The following is a 26,319-nucleotide window of genomic DNA, read 5'->3' on the forward strand; positions in this document are numbered from 1 at the left end:
TCAATGTTTGCAGTCAAAGCAAAATATAAGAAGAAGAGAAGTGTAGAAGAAGAGTAACGGAACTACAAGCATGAACCCGACCCGTGGGCTCTCGCACGCCCCCTTCAGTGAGGCAGAGGTACTGTGTGCCTCCCCTCTGTGCTTTGTCAGATCAGCAAGACTGAATCTGTTCTACACATACGTGAAATACATGACCTGTTCTATGGAATGAAAGGACATATAATACAAGTGTCTACAAATGTTACAGTGGTGACAGTTTTTTTTAAACATCCTCGGCTTCCACTGGTAACGGCAAAATGTATCCTGTTGCATTCCGTGTCACAGCCAGCATGGACAACACCAAGCCCTTAATGTACCAGAGCCATTCATTCCATCAACTCCACCTGCGTTTAACCTGCAGGGACATTTCAAAATGGCTGCTGCTAAAAGAGTCTACAGGTAGGCCGTAAATAAAATGTCTTCACATAACCAGAGTAGCCTGTCTCTAGATATTAGTGAACCAGTCAGAGTCTAACCAGCACTTTTTAGAGGCAAAAACTAGTTTTATTAGTTAGATGGTTCACTAGTTAAACCTGTAGGAGACATTTACTGTTAACTGTAACAAATTATAATTATTTTTCTTTGTAATTTCATTAGCATACACTTCTGGGAACAAAACCGTTCTTCTAAAACCGTAGAGAAACAAAAGACTGTCAGAAGGAAACTCAGGTGTTACTAATAAAACTAACGATGTCGTCAAGTGAACTGAAGCAGCATAACCCACTAATGTTATTATTCACACCTGTGCTCCTGCTGTGACGTCTCACAATGTGAGAACGTTTACACTGAACTGTTTTACCTTCTTTTTGGGGGCATTATATTGTACAACAGGAGATAAAAATGAATAACTGAAACGTGATGTTTGGTGAGTATTTTTATGCAGAGGTCGATCCTAATAAAGATTCATCACCAACAAACATTGTTAATCAGTACATGTTTGACAGATGGCACGTGTGTAAAAACATCTAAAAAAAGATTCACAGAATCACTTTTAAGAAAAAGAAGTTTACGTTTCTCTTTCATCTGTAAGAAGAATCAAACAATGTTGTATTAATACCTGTAGAGGGAAACACTTTTTTGTTCACATTTCTCAATGAAACATAACATTTCATGGTTATGGAACCCTGAAGAAGATTTACGCAACAACTCAAATATGAAATATTGTACAAAATAAAAACAGCCTTGAATCTATTAAATTCTGAAGCAGGAATTTGTTCAGCTAAAGCTGGGATGTTGTGTCGTAGACGACGGCTACAATCAGACTGTTTCACTGATGAGAAACACAAAACTCTTCTTGTTGTGTCTCATGTAACTCAACCAGTGAAGTCTCTTTGTCACCTTGTGAACAAAGTTTTTGTTGTGCCTCAAAAAAGAGGTTTTAAGAAGCCGTGGGACGAGACTGAACAGCTGCTCCTGAACTTCAGCTCTGCTTCGGACGCTTCGACTGCGACGCGTCAGACGTCGCGTCTGCTGCTTTCTTTCTCGAGTCTTTTTCTTTAGGATCGTAGAAAGCGTGCTTCAGGAAGCGTGCAGCAGCGCCTTTATCCAGACGGGCCGCTTTCTTCCTGTCCGTGATCTCCTTCACTTTGTTCATGTAGGTCCGTATTCGCTCCTGAAGAACACAGAGTGGTGACATTTAGAATTACACTAATGCAAATAAATAGAGAGAATGTGAACATGTTGAAGACAATGCAGAGAAAACATACACACCAATTCCTGCTTGATTCCATGTTCTCTGGGATTCACTCCTTGTGTGACCAAGTACACTGTGAACAAGAACAAAGACTACAAGTCAATGGAGGAAAATGAATAATATATAAAAATGAAAGTAGTTTACTGGGTTTCACAAATCCTTTGGCTGGCAGTAAAGTCTAAATAAAATAGAATTTAGTGCCAGTGCAGACAAATAAACCCAAATAGAAGCAGCTTACTTTCATACAGGAGAGAGTCAACTTAATTTAAACTAGCAAACTCAGGGCCACCTGCCTTAAATTTATATATCCCCAAAACCACGAAATATTCAAAGTGAATCCAGACAAAGACTTACTCCAGAACAATGAATTGAGGGTGTAGGCAGACATCAGATCCAGCTTGGCTTGATCCAAAGGGTCCAGCTGTCAATAAACCAGATTTAATCAGCACCAGTTTTATACAACATATCAAAGTCCTTGACTTGCAAAAATACCTCAGATAATAATAAACAAACCAGAAATAAAAACAATGCAGTGGTTTACTGTTCAGCACAGACTGCTGGGTACACCCAAGCATAAAATGTTATGAGAAATCTTTGCACAACTGTTTAGTTAGTTAATTTAATATTATTCTAGAGACAGACAGACAGAGAAAGAGAGACAGACAGAGAGACAGGTCTTCATCCTACCTTCTGCAGCAGGTCATTCCTGGGCATCGACATCAACTTCTCCAACATAGTTTTAACAGAAGACACAGAGGAGTCGAAGCCTGTGAGCTGCTCGTCTATCTCATGAGGGTAGTCCTCCGTCCTGCTGTCCGCTGCCATGTTCCTGTAGAACAATACAACGGTGGTCACACAATGTTATGCAGCTAGATAAGTTTGTTGTCACAGAAAAAGCTGCCATTGAAATCTGTAATGTTAGCTAGGTGGCTAGTAAGATAGCTTCGCACATGCTGCTAACAGGACAACCGGCGAACGTTTACGTGAGCAGAAAATAAGCGACAGTTGTAAATAAACACATAACTTCTTAAACTGCAATACGAGTTCAATGGAAACGGAATCTGACGATATTTAACGTTGTTTATTTCTGTTTCACCCATATAGACTGTGGTCTTACCTTTCAGCACGCAACACACTTTAGCTAACAGGAAGTGACGTTCTTCTTCTTCTCTAATTTGTTTGGCAGATCGCAACCAACTTGAATTGGCGCATACCGCCACCGACTGTACCGGAGTGTGCGGTTTCAGAGTACAAGTTTCATCACTGTTCTAAAGGATAAAAATAACAACTAGAAAATGCATTCCTGCTGAAAATGCGTTGGAATGCTGAAAGCTGAAATGAATCGTAAAAAAATTGCTGAAAATTAAGAAATGGGAGACTACCCGTCTGAAAAATGTTGAAGCCTGAAAGCATTTAAACTGCACTGCTGAAAACCCTTCTAGTTGAAATGTCTCACTATGGTGTCTGTAGCTGAAAGTATGAGGAAGAAGAAGGCTTTGAAAGTTGAAGAAGTTTAACAGGATTTGAAGATTTTCTCCATAGAGATCCCTTTCAAAATAAAATTGCAAATAGCTTAATAATTCAAAAAGTTTAAAGATTACAAATATGAAAAGTCGTATCACCCCTCTCCTGAAAGAGCTGAACATTTTAATATTCGAACGGTTTCTGTGGCTTAAAAAATTTCATCAGTAGTGATATTTGTATTAGTAGAAGTTGTAGTTGTAGTAGAAGTATTATTAGTAGTATAAGTATTGGTAATTAGAAGAAGAAGTAGTAGAAGTAGTAGTATCAGCAGTCATAGTAATAGCTGTAGTAGTGGTCGTAGTATTTAATATAACAGTAGTAGTAGTAGTAAAAGTAATGGCAGTAGAAGAAGTAGCAGTAATAGCAGTAGTAGTAGTACTAGTAGCAGTCATACTAATAGCTGTAGTAGTAGTACTAGTAGCAGTCATACTAATAGCTGTAGTAGTATTACTACTGGTAGTAGCATGAATAGCAGTAGTAGTAGTAGCAGTTGTAGTATAAGTAATAGTAGTAGTGGTAGTAATAATATTGATGGTAGCAGTAATAGCTGTAGCAGTAGCAGTAGTAGCTAGTAGTAGTAGTAATACCTGAGTAACAGCAGTCACATATTCAGTCAAACAATCACCTGATTCTGGTTAAATATGTCACTGCTTTATATTTCACATCACATTCAGATGAACTGGAATCACATTTCTACAAAGTCAAATGATTTGTACATTTGTCTAAAGTTACATGTTTGTGATGATCTATTTGCATAAATGTGTGGAAACTGATTTTATCTGAAACAATAGAATCTACTTGTTTTTACTGAGAAAATAAAATGTGACAGTAAAGTAAAGCTCAACTCCATAACTGAGCTTTAAAGCTGACTGAAGACATATTCCTACTCTTGTCCCAGTGGAGGGGAACGCACTCTTGATTCTACAAAGGCTGAATTCAGCTTCATGAGGATGTCTTTGGAATGATTTTGTCCTCTCGAGTGAACAAAGTGATGAAAACGGAAACATCAGAGCCCAACCTGAAGTTCATGAAACACAAAGATTTCTAGTATTTTCATCAATTACACAATCATCACTTTTGCTCATTCTAAGGCAGTGATTCTCAACTGGTGGGTCGCGACCCAAAAGTGGGCCGTGGACTCGTTTTCAGTGGGTTGCAGGCCTTTGCCTATAAAAAAATTAAAATAAATCCTGTGCTTTTATTTTGAAGGTGATTTTTTATGCATTCATTTATGAATTTCACCGAGGGATCAATAAAGGTTGATTGTTTTCTCCATAATAATATATAAAAGTGATTTATTTGTTGATTATATTTTGTTCTATTGATCTGAATCTGATCGTCAGCAGTGTGAGTTTTTACAGAGGAGGAGACTCTCCCTCCTACACAGAACACAGAGACACTGAGGAAACAAACTTGAACCAGGACCTGGACCCAAACCCAGGATAAAGAGGTTCAGTGAATGTGGTTTTGAAGGTGTGGAGGTGGATCAGTGCGTCAGAGGAGACTCTGTAGAAGGACAGAGAGCCAGCAGGATAGTCCACATACACTGCTACTCTACCAGAGGGGCGGGGGGATGAGGAGGAGGGGGAGGAGGAGGAGGAGGAGGAGGAGGAGGAGGAGGAGGAGGAGGAGATGGGTGTTCTCGTCTTATTGTGAAGGACAGAGTAACCATCATCATCAGAGCACTCCAGACTCCAGGACTGATCGTTCTCTCCAAACCTACAGTCTTCACCTTCTCCTTTCCTTCTGATTCCTCTGTAACTCACTGATATTTCAACTCTTCCTCTCCACTCGACCTCCCAGTAACAGTGACCAGTCAGACCAGTTTCACACAGCAGCTGAGGACAGGAGTCAAACCTGTCTGGATGATCAGGATATGACTGAATCTTATTTAACACACGTGTCACCTTCCTGTTGTTGCGAGACAGTTTGAGGTTTCTGTTCACTGTGTTTGTGTCGATTGTGAGTGCACAGGAATCTGAAGGAGAGAAGGAGACATGAAACAGCATCAGTTCATCATCAAACACAGCTGATGGGTTTATTTGAGACTTCATGAATCAAAGTGAACACTCACACTTCCTCAGATCAGGTTTCAGCCTCTGATCTCCAGCAGGTTCAACCCTGGAGGAAGAAACAGAGTCAGAATGAAGCTTCATCATCATCATTGATCTTCATCATATATCAAACGTATCTTATAGAAACGTAACGAACCTCAACACAAAATAAATGCAAATTCTATTTATTTACATTTTCTGTCCACCATTTCCCAAAGCAAACCATCATCTCTTTTTTCTTCTCTCTGACAGATTACAGCCACTCAACCTGAAGGAGAGTTAGTGATAAAGTCGAACACAATACTGTTCTTTCTTCTTCTTCAATGTAAAATACAACATTTCTGAGTTTATAAATTGAACAATTGAGGATTAGAGTCTTTTATTGTGTGTATCACTGGAACATAACAGTGATTAATGGATCCTAATCTCTAATAACTTTTAGTCTTAAATGAACAACAAAGTGAATTCCTTTTAATTTCAAAGCTGCATTAATCTGTGTAGTTGCAATGAAACTGAAGAAACAATTTGCATGTTTTTCAATTGATCAACTAATCAATTTGTTTATTAAATCTGTCAACAGAAGACTTTCATTAGCTGAGAACTACTCTGCTCATGTGACAAAGCTTTAAAGGCAGTTATCTGGGTACTTACAGAGCTTTGTTGGAGGCTTTGACCGCTGGCACCAGCCTCAGGTTCTTCAGGGCCAACATGTCCAGATGTTTTCCTGATGACAATGAGATGAAGATCAGAGCTGACCACTGAGCAGGAGACAGTTCATCAGTGGAGAGACGTCCTGAACTCAGGGACTGTTGGATCTGCTCCACTAGAGAACCATCATTCAGTTCATTCAGACAGTGGAACAGATTGATGCTTTTCTCTGGAGACACATTCTCTCTGATCTTCTCCTTCATGTACTGGACTGTTTCCTGATTGGTCCATGAGCTTCTTTTCTTTTTCAGTTCTCTTTCAAACTCAGCACGTCTTTACTAGATCTGATCAACCTGTCTTTACTAACAGGCCATGTACCACAGTCCTTCAGAGTAGCTGTAATCAAACCTCTTCTTAAGAAGCCCACTCTCCATAGGTGTAGAACTATAGACCGATCTCTAACCTTCCCTTCCTCTCTAAGACCCTTGAGAAAGCAGTCGTGAATCAGTTGTGTGACTTTCTACGTAACGATAGTATATTTGAGGACTTTCAGTCAGGATTTAGAGAGCATCATAGCACAGAGACAGCTCTGGTGAAATAACTAATGACCTTCTGATTGATCAGACAAAGGACTCGTCTCTGTTCTGGTCTTGCTAGACCTTAAAGCTGTGTTCAACACCATTGATCATTACATCCTGTTACAGAGACTAGAACCTTTGATTGGCATTAAAGGAACCGTAGTAAACTGGTTTACGGTGGGCTAACTTTAGTAGCTAATGACTGAGCTTCCATGGTGCAGAGCTGTGCTTCTAATTCACTCAGCCAACACACTACACTTATAACATGTACCATTATACCTAAAGGAGGCAGAGGAATAGCTGAACATGTGACACACCGAGAGAGAGAAAGAGTGCTAACTGCTAAGCTAAAGTACGGTAGCTAACGTTAGCAGTACTGGACAACATGTAAAGTCTTGGATTTAGCGAGAATTCACCAGAAGAGGTCACTGGCTGCTTGAAACCCACCAACACAAGCAACCTTCACCTCCTCGCTGGCATTGACTCTGCTGATACTAGATGGGAAGTTGCCAGCCGAATCGAGAAAACAAAATCTACTAGTGATGAACGCCATCTCCTGCATGGATGTCCCCCTCCGGCCCAACGGCTAAAATCAAGAAGAAGCTTTCTCAGCCATGTCCAGCTCCTCACAAAGTCTCGGGAAGAAACCAGAATCCAACTCTGGAGGGAATGAGAATGACCGTCCTCCAACTGTCATGGGAACACCCCCCACTGAAAACCTTCCCCCTGGCCCAGAAGTAACATGGGCTCAATGGAAAACACTAAACCGCCTCAGAACAAAAACGGGACAATCAAAAGCTGCTCTGGTCAGATGGGGCTACAAGACTGGCCCAACCACCTGTGAATGTGGAGAAGCAGACCACACTATGGAGCACTGCCTTGTCTGCCCTCTACTACCCAACCCTGAGACTCAAAAGACTTTGCCGTGTTCAAATGCAAAGGACTGTGTAAAGAAATGGGAAACTGTCATAAAACCATCACGCTTCAGTGAAACGAAAAGAAGAATTCACCAGAAGAGGGAGAGAGATTTGAGTGCTTCAGCAGAACTAACGAAAGTTTAAATGTAAAACGGATAATTAGGCTCTGTAATGAAGAATATGACACAATTAACTTGGTTAAGCTAAAGCAGCTAAAGTACGTATCAGAAAAACAGATGCACTGTCAACCGGAAGTGAGAGAACACGCCTACCGCAGCACGTCAGCATGCTCCAACCTAAAGATATAAATCCAAAATATCACCAACAAACCCACTTGAGTTCACCCAGTCAGTGCAACCAATGACAAGCGTGGCAACAACCTCCCATTACACAAAAAGTCCCATCTACTCTAAACAATACACAACATTCATAAAACAACTCCTCGACGACAGGAAAGCCTTCCTCGAGGAGAAAGGGACATGTTTCAGGTGCTGTTCTTCAATCTCCCACCTCGCCAAATCTGCAAGTCCTCTGTGAAGTGCTTTGAATGTGACAGCACCTTTCATGATGCAGCCATGCATCCTGGTCCATCAAGGCTCCTTCACCTTCACAAGAGAATGGCGGCGAGGGAGAAGATCATTTTAACGTGGCTGTTGTTAGAACAAGCTGCACAGAAGTTTCTGGTCCAGGTCAGTGGACCTGCTCATGCTCAAAGATCTGCCCCTCAGAAATATACCCCAAGGGTTTCAAGAGCTTGGCTGTCAAAGCCTTTGTAATTCTGGATGTTGAGAGCTCATTAGCTGGACCAGAGCTCTTCAAACTGTTCAGACTGGAGAGCAAACCATTCTCATTCTACCTCAGAACTTTCTTTGGCGTCGTAGAAACTTCTGGCAAGAAGACAGAAGGATTCCAGATCGAGTCACTGGACTACAGAGTTCTCAAATCTCTCTCACCACTAATTGAACAGTAATTAAACACCAAGCACCAGCCTACATCAGCCACATCTCCATCACATTGCCAGGCCCATCCCAGAACTGGACCCCAGAAGCTGAACTACTCCTGCTACTCAGAAGAGACGTCCTTCCAGCACGGATCGACCCGGGCTGGGTAGTAATAGGAGAGGTGTGCCTGAGTAATGTACATAAGCTGAGAGTCAACACTTTCAAGACCATCATGCTGAACAAAGATTGCTATTACATTTTTCTAAACACTGAACAAGCTTCATGTACGTCAAGGAGACACAGCAGTACTTTAACAGCCAGGCAAGGGAGCTAAGAGGATGCTGGGACAGATGGTATTCAATCTAACTGAGCGTGACAACAACCTGGCTCCGTCAGTGAAGACATCGTCTTCTTTGAGATAAAGGACCCAAACGTCTACAGAGACCACCTTAACAGTTGGGTTAACACTGTCATTGAAAGAACCACGCCAGTCTTTGCAGAACAACTAAGTGCAGGTAGTCCAATGCTTTGCATCTCTACGATAAGCCTGAAAACAACAGAAACGTGAGATGCAGGAACAGTATGTAGCATTCATGGAGAAGATCTTTGTCAACGGACGTGAGGAAGTAGCACCACCACTGAGAGAAGATGAGGAGTGCTGGTATCTCCCAACGTTTGGGTTCCAGCTCGCACAAAACCTTTGAATCAAGCTGCCATGACTTTGGTGTCTCCCTCAATGCCTCTTTACAGGTCCTGACCTCAACAAATCCCTCCGTGCTGTCTTTTTACAACTTGTTTCTGTTTTTAATGACACAAGGACCTCAACATCAACAAGGAAGTTGTTGAGTAGCGGAGGAAGGCCATCGCCTTTTGGCAACGGGCCATCTCCTGCTATGGCTATCAACGGGCTGCAAAGAGCCATCAGAGAACGTGCTCAGGAGCATGAGGCCGATACTTTAGAGTTTGTGGAAAGGCTCTTTTATGTTGACCATGGCTTGGTATCCGTATTATCTGAAGCTGTGGCAATCGACCTGTTCCGATGAACGCAGGCGTCACTCGCTAAGTCAAACCTCCACATAGAAAAGTTTGCTTCAAACTGTCATGTTGGTCATTTTCTTTTAGGGAACTGAATTTAATGCTTCTTTGGAGTCATAATGTCTCTCACAGAGGGTATTTCTGAAAACATTTAGCACACTTTCTTCTCTCAGGGCTTCCATACTAACCAGAGAATACAGCAGCATTATCTTTGCTCTGACAGGCGGATGTTCCTCTGTTCTCTAAAGTCTCTCCAGCATCAGCATCCTCTGTGTGAGAGAAGTTACAGTATGTGTTATTTCATCACGTTGATTTATTACCTATTTCTTATCTTCAAACCCTGATTGGTAATTAGTTTATCTTCATTTTTCAGGTTTAAAACATGTTTCTGTGTTATGTACTGTAGGTTACATCATTGTGTCTGGGATAGACGATTAGTCGGAGTGTAATCGCTGTGGGACATTGTCAACACAGCTGTAGCTCCACAAACTATTCTACATTTCTAGCTCCAATTATTCTTTCATTCAATTATTACACATGGTTCTGAAATGAAGTCCATCCAAACAACAGACCTTCGTCCTGCTCTGGGAGATCACAACCAACACATTCACCTACTCTGTGTCGACCACGATCAAACATTCATCCGACATGGAGTCTCAACTGTCTACAGTGTTTTTGACCCCTGTGTGAGGGGGGGGGGGGGCTCCGGATCAAAACCACTTCAACCAGTACATGTGTGTCCATGTGTACGTCAGATGTTAGGACTGAACTTCCTGCTGTAGCTGCAGAAGTGAAAGTGTTTGCTGCAGGTCTGAAGATGTTCACTCAAACTCCACAAAATGAAACTTGTACATTTTTAATAGCGTGTTGGGTATTTTCTTTTAGGGAACTGAATTTAACCCTGACCCCAATACATAAACTCTCTGTCAATAACGTGCAGGATACTACCGCTTTGTTCAATCTCCATCAACGCATCAACCTCATGTGCAGAACAGCAGCATTTCATCTCACTGCATAGTAACTCAGCTATTCCTATGAAAAAGAATGCGCCATAATTATCGAGATATCCAACAAAATAATTTCGTATGTTATCTACGTAATCATGAACAAGGAAGTATAAAGACCACAAAAGCCCACACAGGGTGAAAGGTGGATGGGTCCAACAAACAGTGACTTTTGACCCAGCAGACCGCTGTTTGTTCCGCCTCTGAAACGAGAAGTCAGCGTTTTATAAGTTACGTAACCTGCGTTCTTTACTGTACTTTGAGTACCTAACGAAGTATTTCACCACCTTTTCCTTAAAAGTCGTTCATGATCTTTTCCTAAACTAAGTAGTTTCTGTATTACTGTATTCATGTAATGAGCAGAATTTGTACCACCGTATGAGGATACGTTGATCACAGTACATTAATATCTCAGTGTCTCAAACCAAGGAGTAAATAAAAGATGACTGAATCAGGTAGCGTCAGCACAATCTGTCCAATAATAAAGATACATCACCTGAGCCTTTTCTCATGATTAAGACCCTGTTCCATTACAAGAACTGTGTTTCCCATTTTAACTCACTGCATGAAAATACAAATGACTGAAGTGTGACTGACCTTCTGGTCCTGAGCTGGTGTTTGTCAGACTCTGCAGCAGATCATTTCTGGGTATCTTCCGTAAAACCTTCCTGGTGACCTCTAGAGCTCCATGAAGTTCAAAGGTCTTCACCATCAGATCCACAGTTTTCAGCCTATTTGCCTTCTCCAGCTTTGACTCTTTGATAGCTTGGTAAGGTTTCATGAAGTCATGCTGCTGCAGAAGCCAGGTGAATTCCTCAAATTCCTCTTCTTTTAAATCCTTCAGAATGTCACAAATGTCCACTGCCGTCATCGTGGCTCCCTGCTAGAATCTGTCTGTCTCGTCACCTGAAGGAAAAACTGTGTTGGAACCACAGAAACAATGGAAAGTCAAGTAGGAGTCTTTGTTTTTGTGGATACAGGAAGTTAAACACATCCATGTGATCACTCACAGCTATTGATGTACTTTATACAGTGATGGTTGGAGAATGGGTCAAACACAGGACCGGTGTTCTTGAGTAGATGGTAAATGGACTGTACTTGTATAGTCTGTTCTAGTCCTCCAACAACTCAAAGTGCTTTAACTCAACATGTCATCATTCACCCACTCACACCCATTCATACACTGATGACAGGTCCCACCAGGACTATCTAACATTCATACACTGTGGGCACAGCTACAGGAGCTATTTGGGGTTAAGAGTCAAAGGACACATCAACATGGACTAGCGGAGCCGGGTATCGAACCACCGATCCTCTGATTGAAGGTCGTTCCTGCTCTACCACTGATCCAGTCGCCCCTAATTAGTGAGCTGTTAACTTATTTAACTTCAGGTACTTTTTTTAAACCCAACCATGATGTTTTTCCTAAAACTGTCAAAGTGGTTTTGCTGCATAAATCTAACGTTGTGTTCCAACACTTCTCCGCTGAGGCCACCTAGGCTCTAAAGAAGTAGGTGAGCTGTGGAGACTAAAGCGTTTCTACTCGCTCTTGGCACCGGAGCGTGAGCCTCCACAGATGGTGCGTGACCTCCGAGAACACATGAAGTCATTTATGCTCAACGTGATGTTTGTTGCATTATTCTCTGAAACACCAGAGGACCAACAAACAAAATGAACTGTGAAGAATCAAAAAGACAACGAGTGAAACCAGCAAAACTCCATAAACCAACCTCCATAATGAAGAGGAGGGATTGTAATGAACTATAAACTCATATATGGTGGGCAACTGTGGCTAAGTGGAGAGCAGGGCCGTCCTTCAATCAGAGGATCGGCGGTTTGATCCTCGGCTCCGCTAGTCGCATGTCGATGTGTCCTTGAGCAAGGCACACAGCTGTGCCTACGGTGTATGAATGTGATAGAATCTGAATTGTAAGTCGCTTTGGATAAAAGCATCTGCTAAATGACTGTAATGTTCATGGACTATTTTATTACCTTTATATAAACCCTGTGAAGAAATAACTATTAAATGTATTAAAAGAAACAAAGGTTGAATATCCTGTAGACTATTTGATTTAGCTGATAAATATTTCCTATAATGTAGATGTTTAACACTTCCTGTTTCTAAAACTTCTAGAAATGAATTGACCTTCTTTGTAAAATCCTCCGACATGGAAATAGTGTTTTAATCTGTGAACTATTTGTGACAGTCATGTGACTGTGCGGCGCATTCAACAAGTTACACAAATTCAGAGGTGCACGACCAAGTCCCGTGACCACTTAAAGACCCTTCACACACGACGCCAGGCCGTAAATACGTCACTTTCTGGTGCCGGCTTCACTACAGCGAATGCGAATTAAGTTTAACTTCTGGGCGTGTGTTCATTGGGCTCCACCCACTCTATCCATAGAGTCCAATAGAGGGCGGAGCCTGTGTGAGTCAGAACGAAGGTTACGATATTGTAACCATAGTTCTATAAACACAGGCTGAGCCTCTACCAGAGGGGTCCTGTCACTCCTAAGCCCACTGTGCGGTCTGCATGTTTTCCGCTCTGCACTTCCTGATTGGCCAGCTATGCTTACGTTACTTTTATGGTGGGCATATGCAGCTCATTATTGGAGTAGATTATTACCTATTAGATCATATTTATCATCATATTTGTCTGTAGTTGTTGAGGAAGTGTGTCCATTTTTGAGGAGATGAAGTTTGTTACACACACCTGCAAATAAAAAACAGCTTTTTGTCTTCGCACCAACCTGACAAATAGAACACAGTGAATACAACATAAGCCCCGCCTCCTAAAATCTCTGCCATCAAAACATGAATTTTTCTAAATTTGTGTCCAGGTAAAGACAACAAACAGCTGTTCTTCGATTCACTGTGGAGTGTGTCGTTTTGATCAGTCAGAGAATAAACAGCAGACTGACATGTGCACATTGTCACGATAAGGCTTTGTGTTGTTTCTGTGTCTGTGTGTGGCTCCGCCCTGGTCTCCTCCCGGCTTCCTCCTGATTGCACTCATTCAACTCACCTGCCCAGTCCACCCAGCTGCCTTCAATCTACTCCTCACCCAGCAGTATATCTAGCCCAGTTCCTCATCCACTCGCTGCCAGATCATTGTTGTTTCAACCTACTCGGGATCCAGTTCGTTCTTGGCCGCGCAGTGTTTTTGCATGCTGAGTTCTGTTACCGTGATTCTCACCTTGTTTCCCCTCTGCCTGCAGTTTGGTCCATCCTCCCGGTTCCCCAGTCTGCCTGCCCTGCCTCGTCCTGCCCGGTTCTCACCCTCACATTCTTGGATTCCCTGTTAAGTTTCCCTTTGTGTTGACGTTTATTAAAACATGTTTTCACTCTGCAATCTGGTCATGTCTGCATTTGGGTCCACCATACCACCCCGCGACAGAATGATCTGGCCAAAAATGGACTCAGCAGACCACCGTTTGGTGCGCATTGCCCCACAACTTTATGACCAGTTTGTGGGAACCCGCCAGGCCTTGGGAGGGCTTCGGAGTGTCCAGAAGGCCAACCTTGAGTTGATGGACCGCCTTTTCAACCTAGGAGACAGAGGAAGAAGAGAGGTCAGTTACCCACTCCCGCTGGGCCGCAGCTTTCCCCCGTTCCCGTCTCCGCCAAGCCGCAGCGACCTTCAGTTCCTGCCGCCTCCGAGAGTCCGAGTCCTGTTCCCTGTCTGATCCCAGGTCTCTAGAGGCAAGGCAAGTTTATTTGTACAGCACATTTCAACAAGGTAATTCAAAGTGCTTCACATAAAACCATTAAAAGCATCAAAACATAAGACAAAAGGAGATTCAAAAACAATTAGGAACATTCATTAAAACACTAAAAAGCAGTGTAAGAAATAAAATACAGAAATGTATTATCTTGAATGTGGTTGAATTAAAGGCAGCAAACAGAAAAGACTTTAGTCCTGATTTAAAGGAGCTGAGGGTCTCAGCAGACCTGCAGCTTTTTGGACTTTGTTCCAGATATGTGGACCAGAAAAACCTGAACGCTGCTTCTCCATGTTTAGTTCTGACTCTGGGAACAGAAAGTAGACCGGTCCCTGACGACCTCAGGGGTCGGGATGGTTCATAAGGTAGCAGCAGATCACAGATGTATTTTGGCCCTAAACCATTCAGTGCTTTATAAACCAACAGCAGGATTTTAAAGTCAATTATTTGTTGGACAGGAAGCCAGTGCAAAGACCTCAGAACTGGAGTGATGTGATCCACCCTCCTGGTCTTAGTGAGGACTCCAGCTGCAGCTTTCTGATTAACTTTTTACAGAGACCTGTAAATACACCGTTACAGTAGTCCAGTCTGCTGAAGATAAATGCACGGACAAGTTTTTACAAATCCTGTTGAGACATAAGTCCTCTAATCCTTGATGTATTCTTCAGGTGATAGGAGGCTGGTTTTGTAATTGTCTTGATATGGCTGTTCAGGTTGAGGTCTGAATCCAGAACTACACCTAGATTTCTGGCTTGGTGGTTTTTAACGTCAGTGATTGAAGCTGAGCGGTGATTTTCAATTATTCGTCCTTGGTACCAAAAACAATGACTTCTGTATAATCTTTGTTTCATTGAAGAACATTCTGGCACATCCAGTTGATTTGTTCAATGCATTACCCAGCCCTTATATGGGATTATAGTCCCCCGGTGATAGTTATGTAGATTTGTGTCGTCTGCATAATTATGATGTTGTTTTTGTGCTTGTGTGTGTGTGTGTGCGCGCGTGTGTGTATTCTGTGTCTTTTGACTTCTAGGTGCAGCTCCCTAACGAGTGATTGAGGGCACCTGGATGTGGTTTAAAGCGCCTCCTTTCTCCGCCCTCGCTCTCTCATCTGCCTGGCACCCGGATCTGCGCACTACAGTTTACTTGTCCTGTAAATAAACTGGCAGCTGTGGTTGTTTTTGACCTAACTTGGTGTTGTGTCCCTCCTATATGTCGCGACTCCCGAGCCGGTCGTAACATTAGCTACAGACACAAAGTATTCTCGGTCCTTCAAGTAGGATTCAAACCAGTTGAGTGCTGTGCCAGAGACGTTTGGTCCTGATTGCACTCATTCAACTCACCTGCCCAGTCCACCTAGCTGCCTTCAAACTACTCATCACCCAGCAGTATATCTAGCCCGGTTCCTCATCCACTCGCTGCCAGATCATTGTCGTTTCAACCTGCTCGGGATCCAGTTCCACCACACCACCCCGTGACACACATACTGTATTTCAGCAGTGAGTCAGCGCAGATTAAAATCAAACTTGTTTCCTGGTAATGGTAAAATCTGACTTAACTGAACATGAAAAGACTTTGGCCATAAAGTTACATATGACAGAATATGAGTGAATTAATTCGGATACAAAGAGTAAATATCAGTGCTGAAAGAACTGATCGCTCTCATCTACAAGTTTATTGTGTAACAAATGTCAGCAGAGCTCCTTCATCAGAGTCTAAAGATACCTGTTAAAGTCACTCACCTGTTAAAGTCTCATCCAGATGAGGTCAAAGAGACTTTCTACCTTCGTCTGCAGACACCGACAGACGCAGCCATCGCGTCCTCACACCTTCAAATCCAAGTCAGGACTTGTGAGTAAGACGTGAGAGCAGAAACCCGTTCTGTGCTGTAGTGCTGCCAGTAAACAGAAGGTGTGTCAGTCAATGTGGGAGGAACAACTGTAAGCTCATGACGACATGTGACGAACACAAAGGGCCTTTCTCAAAAGCCGAGGGACTTGTGTACTTTGGAGTGTGGATCCCAAACTCCCAAGAACAGGAGGATGCAGTTCAGTCATTCTGCAATAGAAACAGCAGCTTACTTGATGACATCACCACCTCAGCTGGTCTTGATAATGAGTTTAATCCGGTTCTTCACTGTCAAATATCTTTACAATCAAACCAAATATAACAACCCTGCTGTTATTTGTTTTCATTTAAAATAAATGTTTATATATACATATTGTGTGTGTGTGTATATAGAATTGTATATATATTTGTCATATTTGGTTTGATTGTAAAAGTACTTTACAGTGAAGAACCAGAGGATCTGAACAACTGAGCTGCTCAGCTGTAGTTTGTGGTGCTGTTGAACTTTACTGGGTTATATACTGAGAGCTGTTTCTAATGTTTATCCATGTTGGATGGAAGCTTAACATTTATTGCAGGGCTGTTATATCACAGTACAATGTATTAGCTTTATAAAGGTACAGGGGAGGTTTGATACGGTAACAGCAATAAAACAGTTAATATTTAAATTAGCCTACATTCCACATACACATCTACCGTTTGTCTTCTTGCTACTCAAACATCAAGAGGTTGATAATCAGTGTGATAGTCCTTGTACAGTTGGATACACAAACATCACTATACATTAAATTTAAGAAGTACCTGAACCTCATGTGTCTCGTACATCATAATTCATTAACCAGGACAGACTTCAACAGGACATTTCATGTCTATTATACAGAGATCATGGAGGCTGCAGTGACTTTTGGAATCTGATAAGATAGGTGTGTGTTTTTACACCGCCTGTCGAGCAATAAAAGAAATAGAAATCTTCTCAAGCACCTGACCACACAGGTGAGATATTAGAGGGACATTTCATTTTAGTAGACTTCGACAATTCACAGCAACTGGAACTTTTTTTTTTTTTTGCTGGCAGAAAAACAGTTTTAAAAAAAAAAATCTTTTTTTTTTGGCTTGTGTAAATAAGTTCAATACGTTTCTTTAAGACAGGAAGTGACGTTCTTTTTCTTCTTCTTTTGCTGTCAATGGCGGTTGGCAAACAGCTTTCGGGTGCATTACCGCCGCCAACTAATATGGAGTGTGGACTAAGGATCCACCCTCTTCCTAATCCGACAACAAAACAAATACAATTAAAATAATTAACCAAACAAAAGGAAACGAATAAAAAAAACGATTCTTCAAGGAAGTGACGTTGAAACAACAGTTTTTTCTTCTTCTTTTTCTTTCGTACTCTACTGCCATCGTCCGTTTGAAAGATCAAATTAGCATAAATAATTCACTATTTATAGCATTTGTGTGTATCCTAACACTATAAACCTTAAGGTGTGAGTTGTTTTTGTCGTCGTCAAGCGGCATTACGTCACTTTTTCCTCAGAAATAACGCGCTTAAAAACATGTATGCTAGCAGCTAGCATCAACGTTAGCCACAGTAACTGTTCTCGTTACTATGGTAACCTGGGGCGTCAGTACATGAAGCTGAGTGTTGCTGCTGCCGTAAACTGTTTAAGTACGTTTAGGACTTGGAACCGTGCTGTTGTAGGTTAGCAGTAAGTTAGTAGTAAGTTTTATTTTACTATATACATGTATATATATATATATATTATATACATGTTTATTTGTATCGACTGTCTCGCTGAGCTTTCTGTTATTATTTTCTTGCTTTTGTCTGTCAAAGCACTTTGTAAACTCTGTTTTTATTATTATTATTATTAGTATTATTAAGTGAACCAGCCGTGACAGAGGCTTCAGACATGGACAACTGTGATTTGGAGAAGCTCTCCGTCTCCGGTGGGAAGAAGCTCCATCCGGAGTTCACTCCACAAGTTACAGACTACACAGTGACGTGGAGAGCAACGTCACCACAGCGACTCTAGACCTGGTTACTAGTGACTGTGGGGCTTCATGCAATATTGTGAGTACTATATATATATATATATATGTATACATTATCATATATATATATATATATATATATATGTATACATTATCATATATATATATTACTAGTTATACAGTAATGTTGATTTAATGGTGTTAAACTAAAGTCTAACTTCTTACCTTTCTAACTGAATATCGTTTTAATTAATAACTTTAGCTTTGCCTTTACCAGAGTCGGTGAAGATAATGACTCTCTTTACTATTGTTAGTGTTTGATACGTGTGAATGCATCGTCAGGACTTAATGACAATTAAGGTCTATTTAACGCACAAGGACACGGTATAGAATATACTATAGTAAGAAACAAACATCACAATAATACAGTGGCATTTTTAAAAAGCCTTAATTAAAACAGAAACAAAAAACAATGAAGGCATTAGGAACAAATAGATTGACAAAGTCATGACTAATTTAAATGATAAAGCACCTGTAAGATATGACAAACAGTATATCTAGTAAGATTTAACATGAAATGTGACCCTGTTGTGTTTTTTATACACGTTTCAGCTCTTTGGTGACGGTTCCAGCACCATTAATGTGAATGACGGGTTGAACAGAGTGGAAGTAGAGGTGGTGGCGGAGGATGGCACCGTGAAGAACTACTGTGTGGAAATCACCCGGCTGTCTGCAAACATTGCAGAACTCAGCGATCTGGTTTTGGAGGAAGATCTTCCACTTCAGCCGGCATTTCACCCCAAAATCTATGAATACAGTAATGAGTACAGACTTACACCACGACACAGTGTGTGTCACTGTGAAGCAGCTGTATTTAAGTTATTGGGACATATTTAGTATTTGAATTAACATAAATAAATACACATTTATTTATTTTTTATTACACAAAACAGAGTAAAAAAAGTTAAAAATGTACAGTTATATGTGTGTGTGAATATATAAATGTATCTTCATTTACTTGCACAAATATGAATATGAAAATATGGTAATATATGTATTTGTTTGTTACATTATATTGGCTTAAAAGACCATTTAATTGCTGTTTTGTAAAAGCTTTCCCCATGTGTTGTGTTCATGTATTCCATGTTTCATTTTTTACAACATATTTATAGTTGTTTCACTCATAGTGACATATAGCATAACTATTGTTTAGGAGTTAATGCAGGTGTCTAAACCAAAATACCCCAAACACACACACACCCACACACACACACACACACAATCACATTTTCTCTTTCCTGTTGTTGTATTGCTATTGTTGTTATATATCCTAAATGTTGTTAAAATACGTTGTCATCAATATTACATAGTCATATCTTATGTATATAAATTGTGTGTTCTTTATAATATTGTTCATTTTTAACATCATTTAAATAGAGGTTTCAAACAAGCTCAGTCGGTTTTCTGCCTCTTCCTGCACTTTCATATTATCTCTGTTATGCTTCTGTATTTATTCATGATTTCCATATCATATGTTGCATTGTTTTTGTTTTTGTCGGTCTCACTGTAAACTCTCCTTCTCTGCAGCTTCTGTTCCCTTTCACTGTAACGCTGTGAGCCTTCTTCCCACGGTTCCAGACAGAAACATCAGAGTCTCTGTGAACCAGGAGGACGGCTCTCAGACGGTCCCTCTGAACTCTGGAGACACCGTGGTGGAGGTCTCCGTCTGCTCAGCAGATGGCAGTAAATCACAGGTAGGGTGAGACACGAGCAGAGGACGCCTTTATGTGTGTTCCAGCACACTTCACTTGTGTTTCCATTACAAAACATAAACACATCATCCGCACCTATAACCTACCTGGTAACCTGTAAGCAATCCAACATTTTTAAGCTCCACACACACTGTCAGTGTCTAAATGACAGTGTACCACTCAGTGTGTTTGGGTCATGTGAGGTTTAAACCTGTCGTCCCTCTGACTCTGTCAGGTGTACACGGTGTTGGTGACTCGAGAGATAATCCCCGTGCCCGTGACCTTCACTGATGGGAAGCAGCAGCTGGACTATGAATGTCCGGTCTCTCTGACGGCTTTTTATAGACCCGTGTCTATCAAACACAGGTACAGGAAGAGGAGCACCGTGACTATGAGAACATATTAGCAGCAGAAACAGCGCTTACATTCTTAATTCATATTTTATATTTAACATTAAATACGTATATACTAGACTATATAGACTGTACACATTCTGCCTCCTACATTGGTTGCACAAAGGCTCTCCAGGTGTAACTGGCTCTCCTGTTGATTCGCAGTGACCCTAAGAGCATCTTCTGGAGGCCTTATATCGAGACGCTGGCACGGAGATCAAAAGTCACTGAGCGATTGTCCTCTGGAGACGGCTGGAAGGTTGTGGAGCTGGACCTCGACAGGATGTCGGCTGCTCCGGTCGAGTGTTTCTTTACTTACAGAGGTGAAGTTTGGGAACGTCACATTGATTAAAAGAGTAAAAAAGACGTTATTACCATCCCACGGCCCCTCTCACACCTCTACCTTCCTTTCCTATCTACGTTCTTTCACTTGCACCTGATTCTTTGACTCCACTGTTGAGATTGTTCTCAGTCAGTTGAATTATTTCTGCCTCTGGAGCAGCTCTTCTTTCAAGAGATGCTCAGATAACTACATCTTTAATGTGCCAGGTACACTCTTGTCTTACCTCTCAACGGTCCTGATTACACTCTGTGTACTATCACGTCACATGATGTTACTGTAGACAACTATTGCGTTACGGCCATCAGGGGGATATCGTTACTTAACTAACACCTTGTGTATCTGGCTGCTGCAGGCTGAAGGCTGCGTTTTATATCAGGCCCCCTTTGAGCTGGACAGCTGGTTGTTAATTAGCCTGAAAGCTCAATTCTTTCTGCAAGACAAACAACAGAATAACTTGATTAAACTGGTCACAAATGTGTCATTTAAGTGAACTATTCTGACAACACTACTGTCCACTTCTACTGTGCGATATATTGTGTCTTTGATGTGCGTGTTTTTGGAAACAGGATGTGAGAGCGTGGTGAAGCTGTCGGAGTTGGGGTCACACTCTCTGGACTGTCCTCACAAGCCCACAGGAGACCTGGAAGCAAAGGTCAGAATGAAACATGAAACAGCGCTCCACATTTACCAGGATCACCGCCATCGACCTCGACTCCGCTCATCCTTTATTCACGAGTCAGCGCTCAGCCTTCACAGGGACTAAGTGCTGGTTTAACTTCCACAGTGAAAGAATCTCTCTTGTGCTCATTTTCAGGAAGTCACAGAGACGGATTGGTATAAGAAGCACTTTGCGTCGTCCAGTTGTTTGGAGATAGAGACCAAACACACACTGGAGGTAATCAATCTATTCTATTATCAGTAGACAAGTCGACATTTAAACCACCACCTTAGATAGCCTCACCATTCATAAAGACCATTCAACATAAAGATGATTGTTTTAAGGAGTAATTGCTTTATTTTAACTAATTGTTGTTTGTTTAACCCTACATATTTCACATTATTGCATCTTGCAGAGATCAAAATCACAGCTGTTAAATACTCACATCCTCCATTGAGTACCTTATTGACTAGTAAAGATACTAATAACTAGTTAACTAAGATAGACTAGTACATAGTAAAGAAAATAAAACACGATCTTGTGATAATTCAAAGTGGGTAAACTTTAAATTCTGTCCAAATTGAAATCAACTTTTTCTTCAGAAAACATTTCTCCTCTTGAAAGTCGCCCTCCTGATATAACTTAAGTTTAACACCACCATATAATATGAGAAGCTGTGTTTCTTTACTTGGTGGGTGGATGATTGTTTTCTCCGCTGCAGCTGCGTAACTGGGAGAAACATCTGCAAATGACAGCAGGAGGAGACGATGTGGATGAACTGTGTGCGTCGGCTCAGGATCACCTGAAAGTCTACCGGCAACGTCTGCCCAAACCAGGTATGTTCTGCAAAACAAGTTAATTATGTAAGTACTAGTCAAAATATATCACAGCAGTCGATATGAGACACAATCACTGAACAACGTCAGTGAGATGTAGGGACTTGTTTTTAGACAAAACATCTTGATGATCTTGTTAAAAAATACTACTTTTGAGCACCACAGGCTCACTACGACACACACAACTTCCTAATACTCGTGAAATATAGCCCCCCCCCCCCGACTCCACTAACCTTCTCACCACTAACATGCACTGTCCTATAACAGACATATTGCTTTGTTTTTCAATTTTCATGGGTCCAGAAAAATATGTATATCTATCAGTATGAATATAAATTCTCTGTAGATGTATTGCCAGTCTGTCTCAGTGACCACCGTCTTTAACACAGTTTATTTTGTGTTGTAGTTAAATAACTAAACAGTATGGTGAGTATTTAAATGTGCACAGAAGGATCACAGCAGCGGCTCAGCTTCAGACATTTGAAAGATACATGAAAATGAGCTTCCTCCGCCTCCATCAAGACGTTCCACGCACTCCAGTTTCTCGGCTCACTCGTGCCTCGCTAGCTGCTTGATGACACTGGAGACTGATCCCAGAACAGAGAAGTAACACCAGAGAGAGGTGATGTGAGAGGAGGGAGCGATGGAAACAGCTCAGAGAGATCGTGTTGTATCACATCGATGATATCAAGGCCAGGGAACATACTTCATTTGTAATATTAGGAGACTATAGATGTATTAACATTAGGTGCTTATCTCTAAATATATCTTCTAAATGTTTTTCTGTTACTGAATGGGTTTGTTGGACGTGTCTTTTAAGATTCTCTGGGATATAGAAGCTGTGACATCAGAGCAGGCGCTCTTGCAGAGTGAAGCTGCACTCTCTGAATATTTCATGCAAAGTGAAATCATTCGTAAGCGAAAGAGAGAAGTCGGATAAATGGGATCCTTTTCTTCCTGCGGTGTACTGTGACGTGTTTGTGCTTGAACGAATTCAAACAAAGTTTGAACTTTTTCATGAGCGTCACCACAGTCTGAAACCTTTTCATCCACAGCGTCTGTCAATCAATCAGTCACGTGTTATTCATACGTCACCTTTCACATTGAAGACCAATTAATGCCCTCCTCCAAATAAAGTTACATATACATACACATAAATACACATTCAATAAACCATCATGTAGTTTACTTCAGTTTGCTCTTTTCTAATTAAATCTTTTGCATCTTAAATGAATCTGGGCTTTTTGTGGCAGCTTGTTTTTCTAAAATCTTCATAGAATTAAAAGTGCACTAATAGGACTTCTGAAGGTTTATTATGTGAAATGATACTAAACCCTCAATAATGAGTTTGTTGCTCTCTGTGCAGCTTGTTTGCAGCTCTTCATTGATCAGCGTTCCACAACATTCAAAAATTGGATCCACAACTGCACGACAGCCTCATTCTCAAACCAGCGGAGAGCAAATCACAGAGAAGTGTAGCTGTTACACAACAGCTTCTCTGCCTCCAGTTAGTGAACTCATCTAATGTCTCAACGGGCTCTTAGTTTATATGTCGGTTAAATGAAATCCATGACGGCCGTGGTAAACTATCAAACAGATAAAACAGTCTCGATCATGTTGTTTCACAGCTCTGTAATAATGCAAATGTTCTCTGGACTTGTTGACCCGTGTGTGCTCACCATGAAGTTTACTTTGCTCACCTTCCTACACGGGATGTGTTGCAGTATGAGGATGGCCAGTCTCCCCTCGATAGCCTGGAGCAGGCTGCCGTCCACTATGCATCGGCCATCGGACTCCGATCCAGAGAGGCCAGGCTCCACTTCCTGCTGGGTCTCGTTCTGGAGGAGCAGCACTACACCACAGAGCTGTACGGCCTCCAGAGGAAGGTAGTTCTGGGGAAAGACAAGCGACAAAGTGTGAGGTTCTGAACAGATGACGAGCTGCAGCAAAACATGAACTAATAGCTTCTTATATCATATTATCAATGAAAGCGTTCCTTATATTTAAGAACAGTGAATTGTGCAGCTGACTCTCAGCCTCTCACCTTCTCACTGGTTCATCTCCAGGCCGACACAGACAGAGACGAGCTCAGCGATGCCAAATCCACGGCGCGTCAGGACGACGTCCTGGCCGTGTGCGAGCTCCACGGTTTCCTCGGCACGCCCACGGTGGAGCACCAGCTGCAGGCCTTGGGCAAAGAGTACCAGCAGCTCAGAGAGCAGGGACAGTCCAGCAAAGCGGACTACGTCCAGACTCTCTACCTCTGGCTCTCCAAGAAGTCTGGCAGGGTAACTGTGTCACAAGTTCATCTAAGTTTACTTCACTAGCTCTAATTAGGAGTACCAGTTAATGTCAAAGAGGGATCCCAGGATATTACTGTCACCATTTACAAAGTCTCTTCAAAGACTTTATAGTCTTTACAACATTTTATAAAGACAGTAATTCTCTTACTTCAGAGTCACAACCAAAACTAATGAGTCACATCTTATCATTTTGAAAATTGAGTGGATTTTTAGAGAGTTGGTGCAGCAAAGGAAACACTAGAAACTGTCACAGGTTACGGATACTTATAAGTTATAAAATATGGAATTTTATGGAGCTTGTTATGTAATTTAAGAGCTTTGACCAAACTCTCGACCTGCTCCTCAAATGTTAACTTCACTATAACTGCTACGTGACATCATGTGATCATGCAGCAGTTGGGACATTGTGAGTTCTCAGAGCTGTGTTGTGATGTGGTTGGCTGGACACTGACTCAGAGGTAGATGGAGTTGGAGAGGACTTATTGTGGTGGAAGGGAGACGGGGTGGAGAGAAGGTGGTGGTGGAAGACAGACTGGTGACGACTGGCTTTCAAAACAACACGAGAATAATTCTTAGAAAACACAAAAACTACCTCGGCCTGAACCAGTAACTACAACGGTAGATGAGACAATGATCTGGTGACAACTGGGAGGAAAGACACGGCTGATAAACACTGGGGAACAAGCCGGAGCACGGCCACCTCCGTCACAATGTGGTCCTCATTAATATGTAAAACTACAGAGTCGGAGCCTCGTCAGCATCTCTCCTGTGTGGCCTTCACTGTCTCAGGTTCTTCACAGGACTGGCTCTGCTGCAGCAGGACCAGAAAGCCTCCGAGGACACGGAGAAGGAGGCCTCTCTGTTCTTACAACAGGGACTGGAGCACTTTGTCAGCCAGCGCTGCAGCAAGAGGTGTGTGTGTGTGTGTGTGTGTGTGAAACACAGTAACATCTACAGTGTCACACATACTGTACATAAAAACCCTAGACCTCTAGATTTGGGTTTCCCATAAACCACCATTTTTGTCAGTTACTGGAGCCAGAAAGTCCACATTTTTTGGGTTAAGATTTATAGATCTGATTCTTTAGCAGCTGAAAAAATAGCTACTTCCATTTTGGGATTCATAATCAAGGAGCTATAGTCGTTCACGGCTGTTTTTTTTCGTGCTGCCAATCTTCTTCATGGTTTTCTCTACAGCTGGGTGGAGCAGCATCCATCAGACCCTCTGTCCGGCCTCAGCCTGCAGTTCCTGCGAGGCCTCCTCACTGTGGGCCGGCTGCAGCAGAGAAACACACTGTCTGGGAGGGCCATGACAGTGGAGCAGGTCTATCACATGTATGCGTACAAGACACAACATTTGTTCAAGCAAAACAGTGACATACATCACCCGTTGACCCAGTGTTTGTTTTGGATCTCAGCTCATATTCAAGGAAAGGTCTCAACACTCCCATCAGTATGACCCAGTTAAATGTCTGCTTGTCTCTGTGCTGGAATGCTTCAGCGTAGCAGCGCTGGCTGCCCAGAGTGTGAGTCGGTGTGTGTGTCGTGGCTCGACGAGGGGGCAGCTGGAGTGGGTGCTCCTGGATGCTCAGTTCGCCCTGCTGCAGAGGCTGATCCAGCAGGGCGAGCGCCAGGCTCGGCCCCTGGTGGCGAAGAGATGCCAGGCCCTCGCAGCGCTCATACGCCTCACCTCCATCGCCCCCTGTCAGGAGCTGCTGGACCTACAGGAGAAAGAGGGTTCACATGGGCAGGGAAACACACGTTTATTTGTATTTTAACAGTGTAGTTTAGCTCTAGTCCACACGAACACACGTATTCTTATAAACAACGTTTTTCGTCCTTCGTTCTCCGTTTTAATAAAATCTCCGTCCAGATGGAAACACAATTTAAGCGCTGTCAAGGCCACACACACACACATACACGCCGGCGGCTGGGTCTGTGTTGTGGAAGTGTTGGATTAGATAAATAGCAGATGTGTTAAATGCAATGTTCCTGTGTGTGTATGCCTCTTTTACAGACTTGCCAGCTAGCGGTGGT

General features: G+C 42.0%; 2 protein-coding genes across 8 annotated transcripts; both read right to left on the reverse strand.

The window, feature by feature from the left end:
- Positions 1-834: 834 nt before the first annotated feature.
- c1d (C1D nuclear receptor corepressor) lies at positions 835-3,084 on the reverse strand. Of its 2 annotated transcripts, none has more exons than XM_031878952.1 (5): positions 2,850-3,084; positions 2,420-2,561; positions 2,087-2,153; positions 1,750-1,805; positions 835-1,651 (listed from the first exon to the last, which is right to left on the reverse strand). In XM_031878952.1, the coding sequence occupies exons 2-5, from the start codon at positions 2,555-2,557 to the stop codon at positions 1,460-1,462; spliced, it is 453 nt and encodes a 150-aa protein (XP_031734812.1). In that variant the 5' UTR covers positions 2,558-2,561; positions 2,850-3,084; the 3' UTR covers positions 835-1,459. The 2 variants fall into 2 exon arrangements, with proteins under 2 accessions (XP_031734812.1, XP_031734813.1); XM_031878953.1 differs by lacking the exon at positions 2,850-3,084 and adding an exon at positions 2,757-2,763.
- An 801-nt stretch (positions 3,085-3,885) lies between these two features.
- LOC116400864 (uncharacterized) lies at positions 3,886-16,032 on the reverse strand. Of its 6 annotated transcripts, none has more exons than XM_031878957.1 (7): positions 15,902-16,032; positions 13,064-13,985; positions 11,031-11,351; positions 9,618-9,698; positions 5,962-6,034; positions 5,331-5,377; positions 3,886-5,234 (listed from the first exon to the last, which is right to left on the reverse strand). In XM_031878957.1, exons 3-7 carry the CDS (start codon positions 11,302-11,304, stop codon positions 4,636-4,638), a joined length of 1,074 nt encoding a protein of 357 aa, XP_031734817.1. In that variant the 5' UTR covers positions 11,305-11,351; positions 13,064-13,985; positions 15,902-16,032; the 3' UTR covers positions 3,886-4,635. The 6 variants fall into 6 exon arrangements, with proteins under 6 accessions (XP_031734817.1, XP_031734814.1, XP_031734818.1 ...); XM_031878954.1 differs by having other exon boundaries at positions 13,064-14,131; XM_031878958.1 differs by lacking the exon at positions 15,902-16,032 and adding an exon at positions 14,019-14,319 and having other exon boundaries at positions 13,064-13,150.
- Positions 16,033-26,319: the final 10,287 nt, after the last annotated feature.

The sequence above is a fragment of the Anarrhichthys ocellatus genome, unplaced genomic scaffold (genome assembly GCF_004355925.1).
Source record: "Anarrhichthys ocellatus isolate YVR2014 unplaced genomic scaffold, GSC_Weel_1.0 scaffold212, whole genome shotgun sequence".
NCBI classification, from domain to species: domain Eukaryota; kingdom Metazoa; phylum Chordata; class Actinopteri; order Perciformes; family Anarhichadidae; genus Anarrhichthys; species Anarrhichthys ocellatus.

Bases quoted from the DNA above. Each gene is read 5' to 3' on its own strand.
- LOC116400864 (XM_031878957.1), bottom strand. From the start codon at position 11,304: ATGACGGCAGTGGACATTTGTGACATTCTGAAGGATTTAAAAGAAGAG. The intron at 5,378-5,961 runs GTAAGTACCCAG...TTCTTCCTCCAG, and splicing joins AAAGCCTCCAACAAAGCTCT to GGTTGAACCTGCTGGAGATC. The intron at 5,235-5,330 runs GTGAGTGTTCAC...TCTCTCCTTCAG, and splicing joins GAAACCTGATCTGAGGAAGT to ATTCCTGTGCACTCACAATC.
- c1d (XM_031878952.1), bottom strand. From the start codon at position 2,557: ATGGCAGCGGACAGCAGGACGGAGGACTACCCTCATGAGATAGACGAG. The intron at 2,154-2,419 runs GTAGGATGAAGA...GTTTATTGACAG, and splicing joins GGAATGACCTGCTGCAGAAG to CTGGACCCTTTGGATCAAGC. The intron at 1,806-2,086 runs GTAAGTCTTTGT...TCTTGTTCACAG, and splicing joins CCTCAATTCATTGTTCTGGA to TGTACTTGGTCACACAAGGA.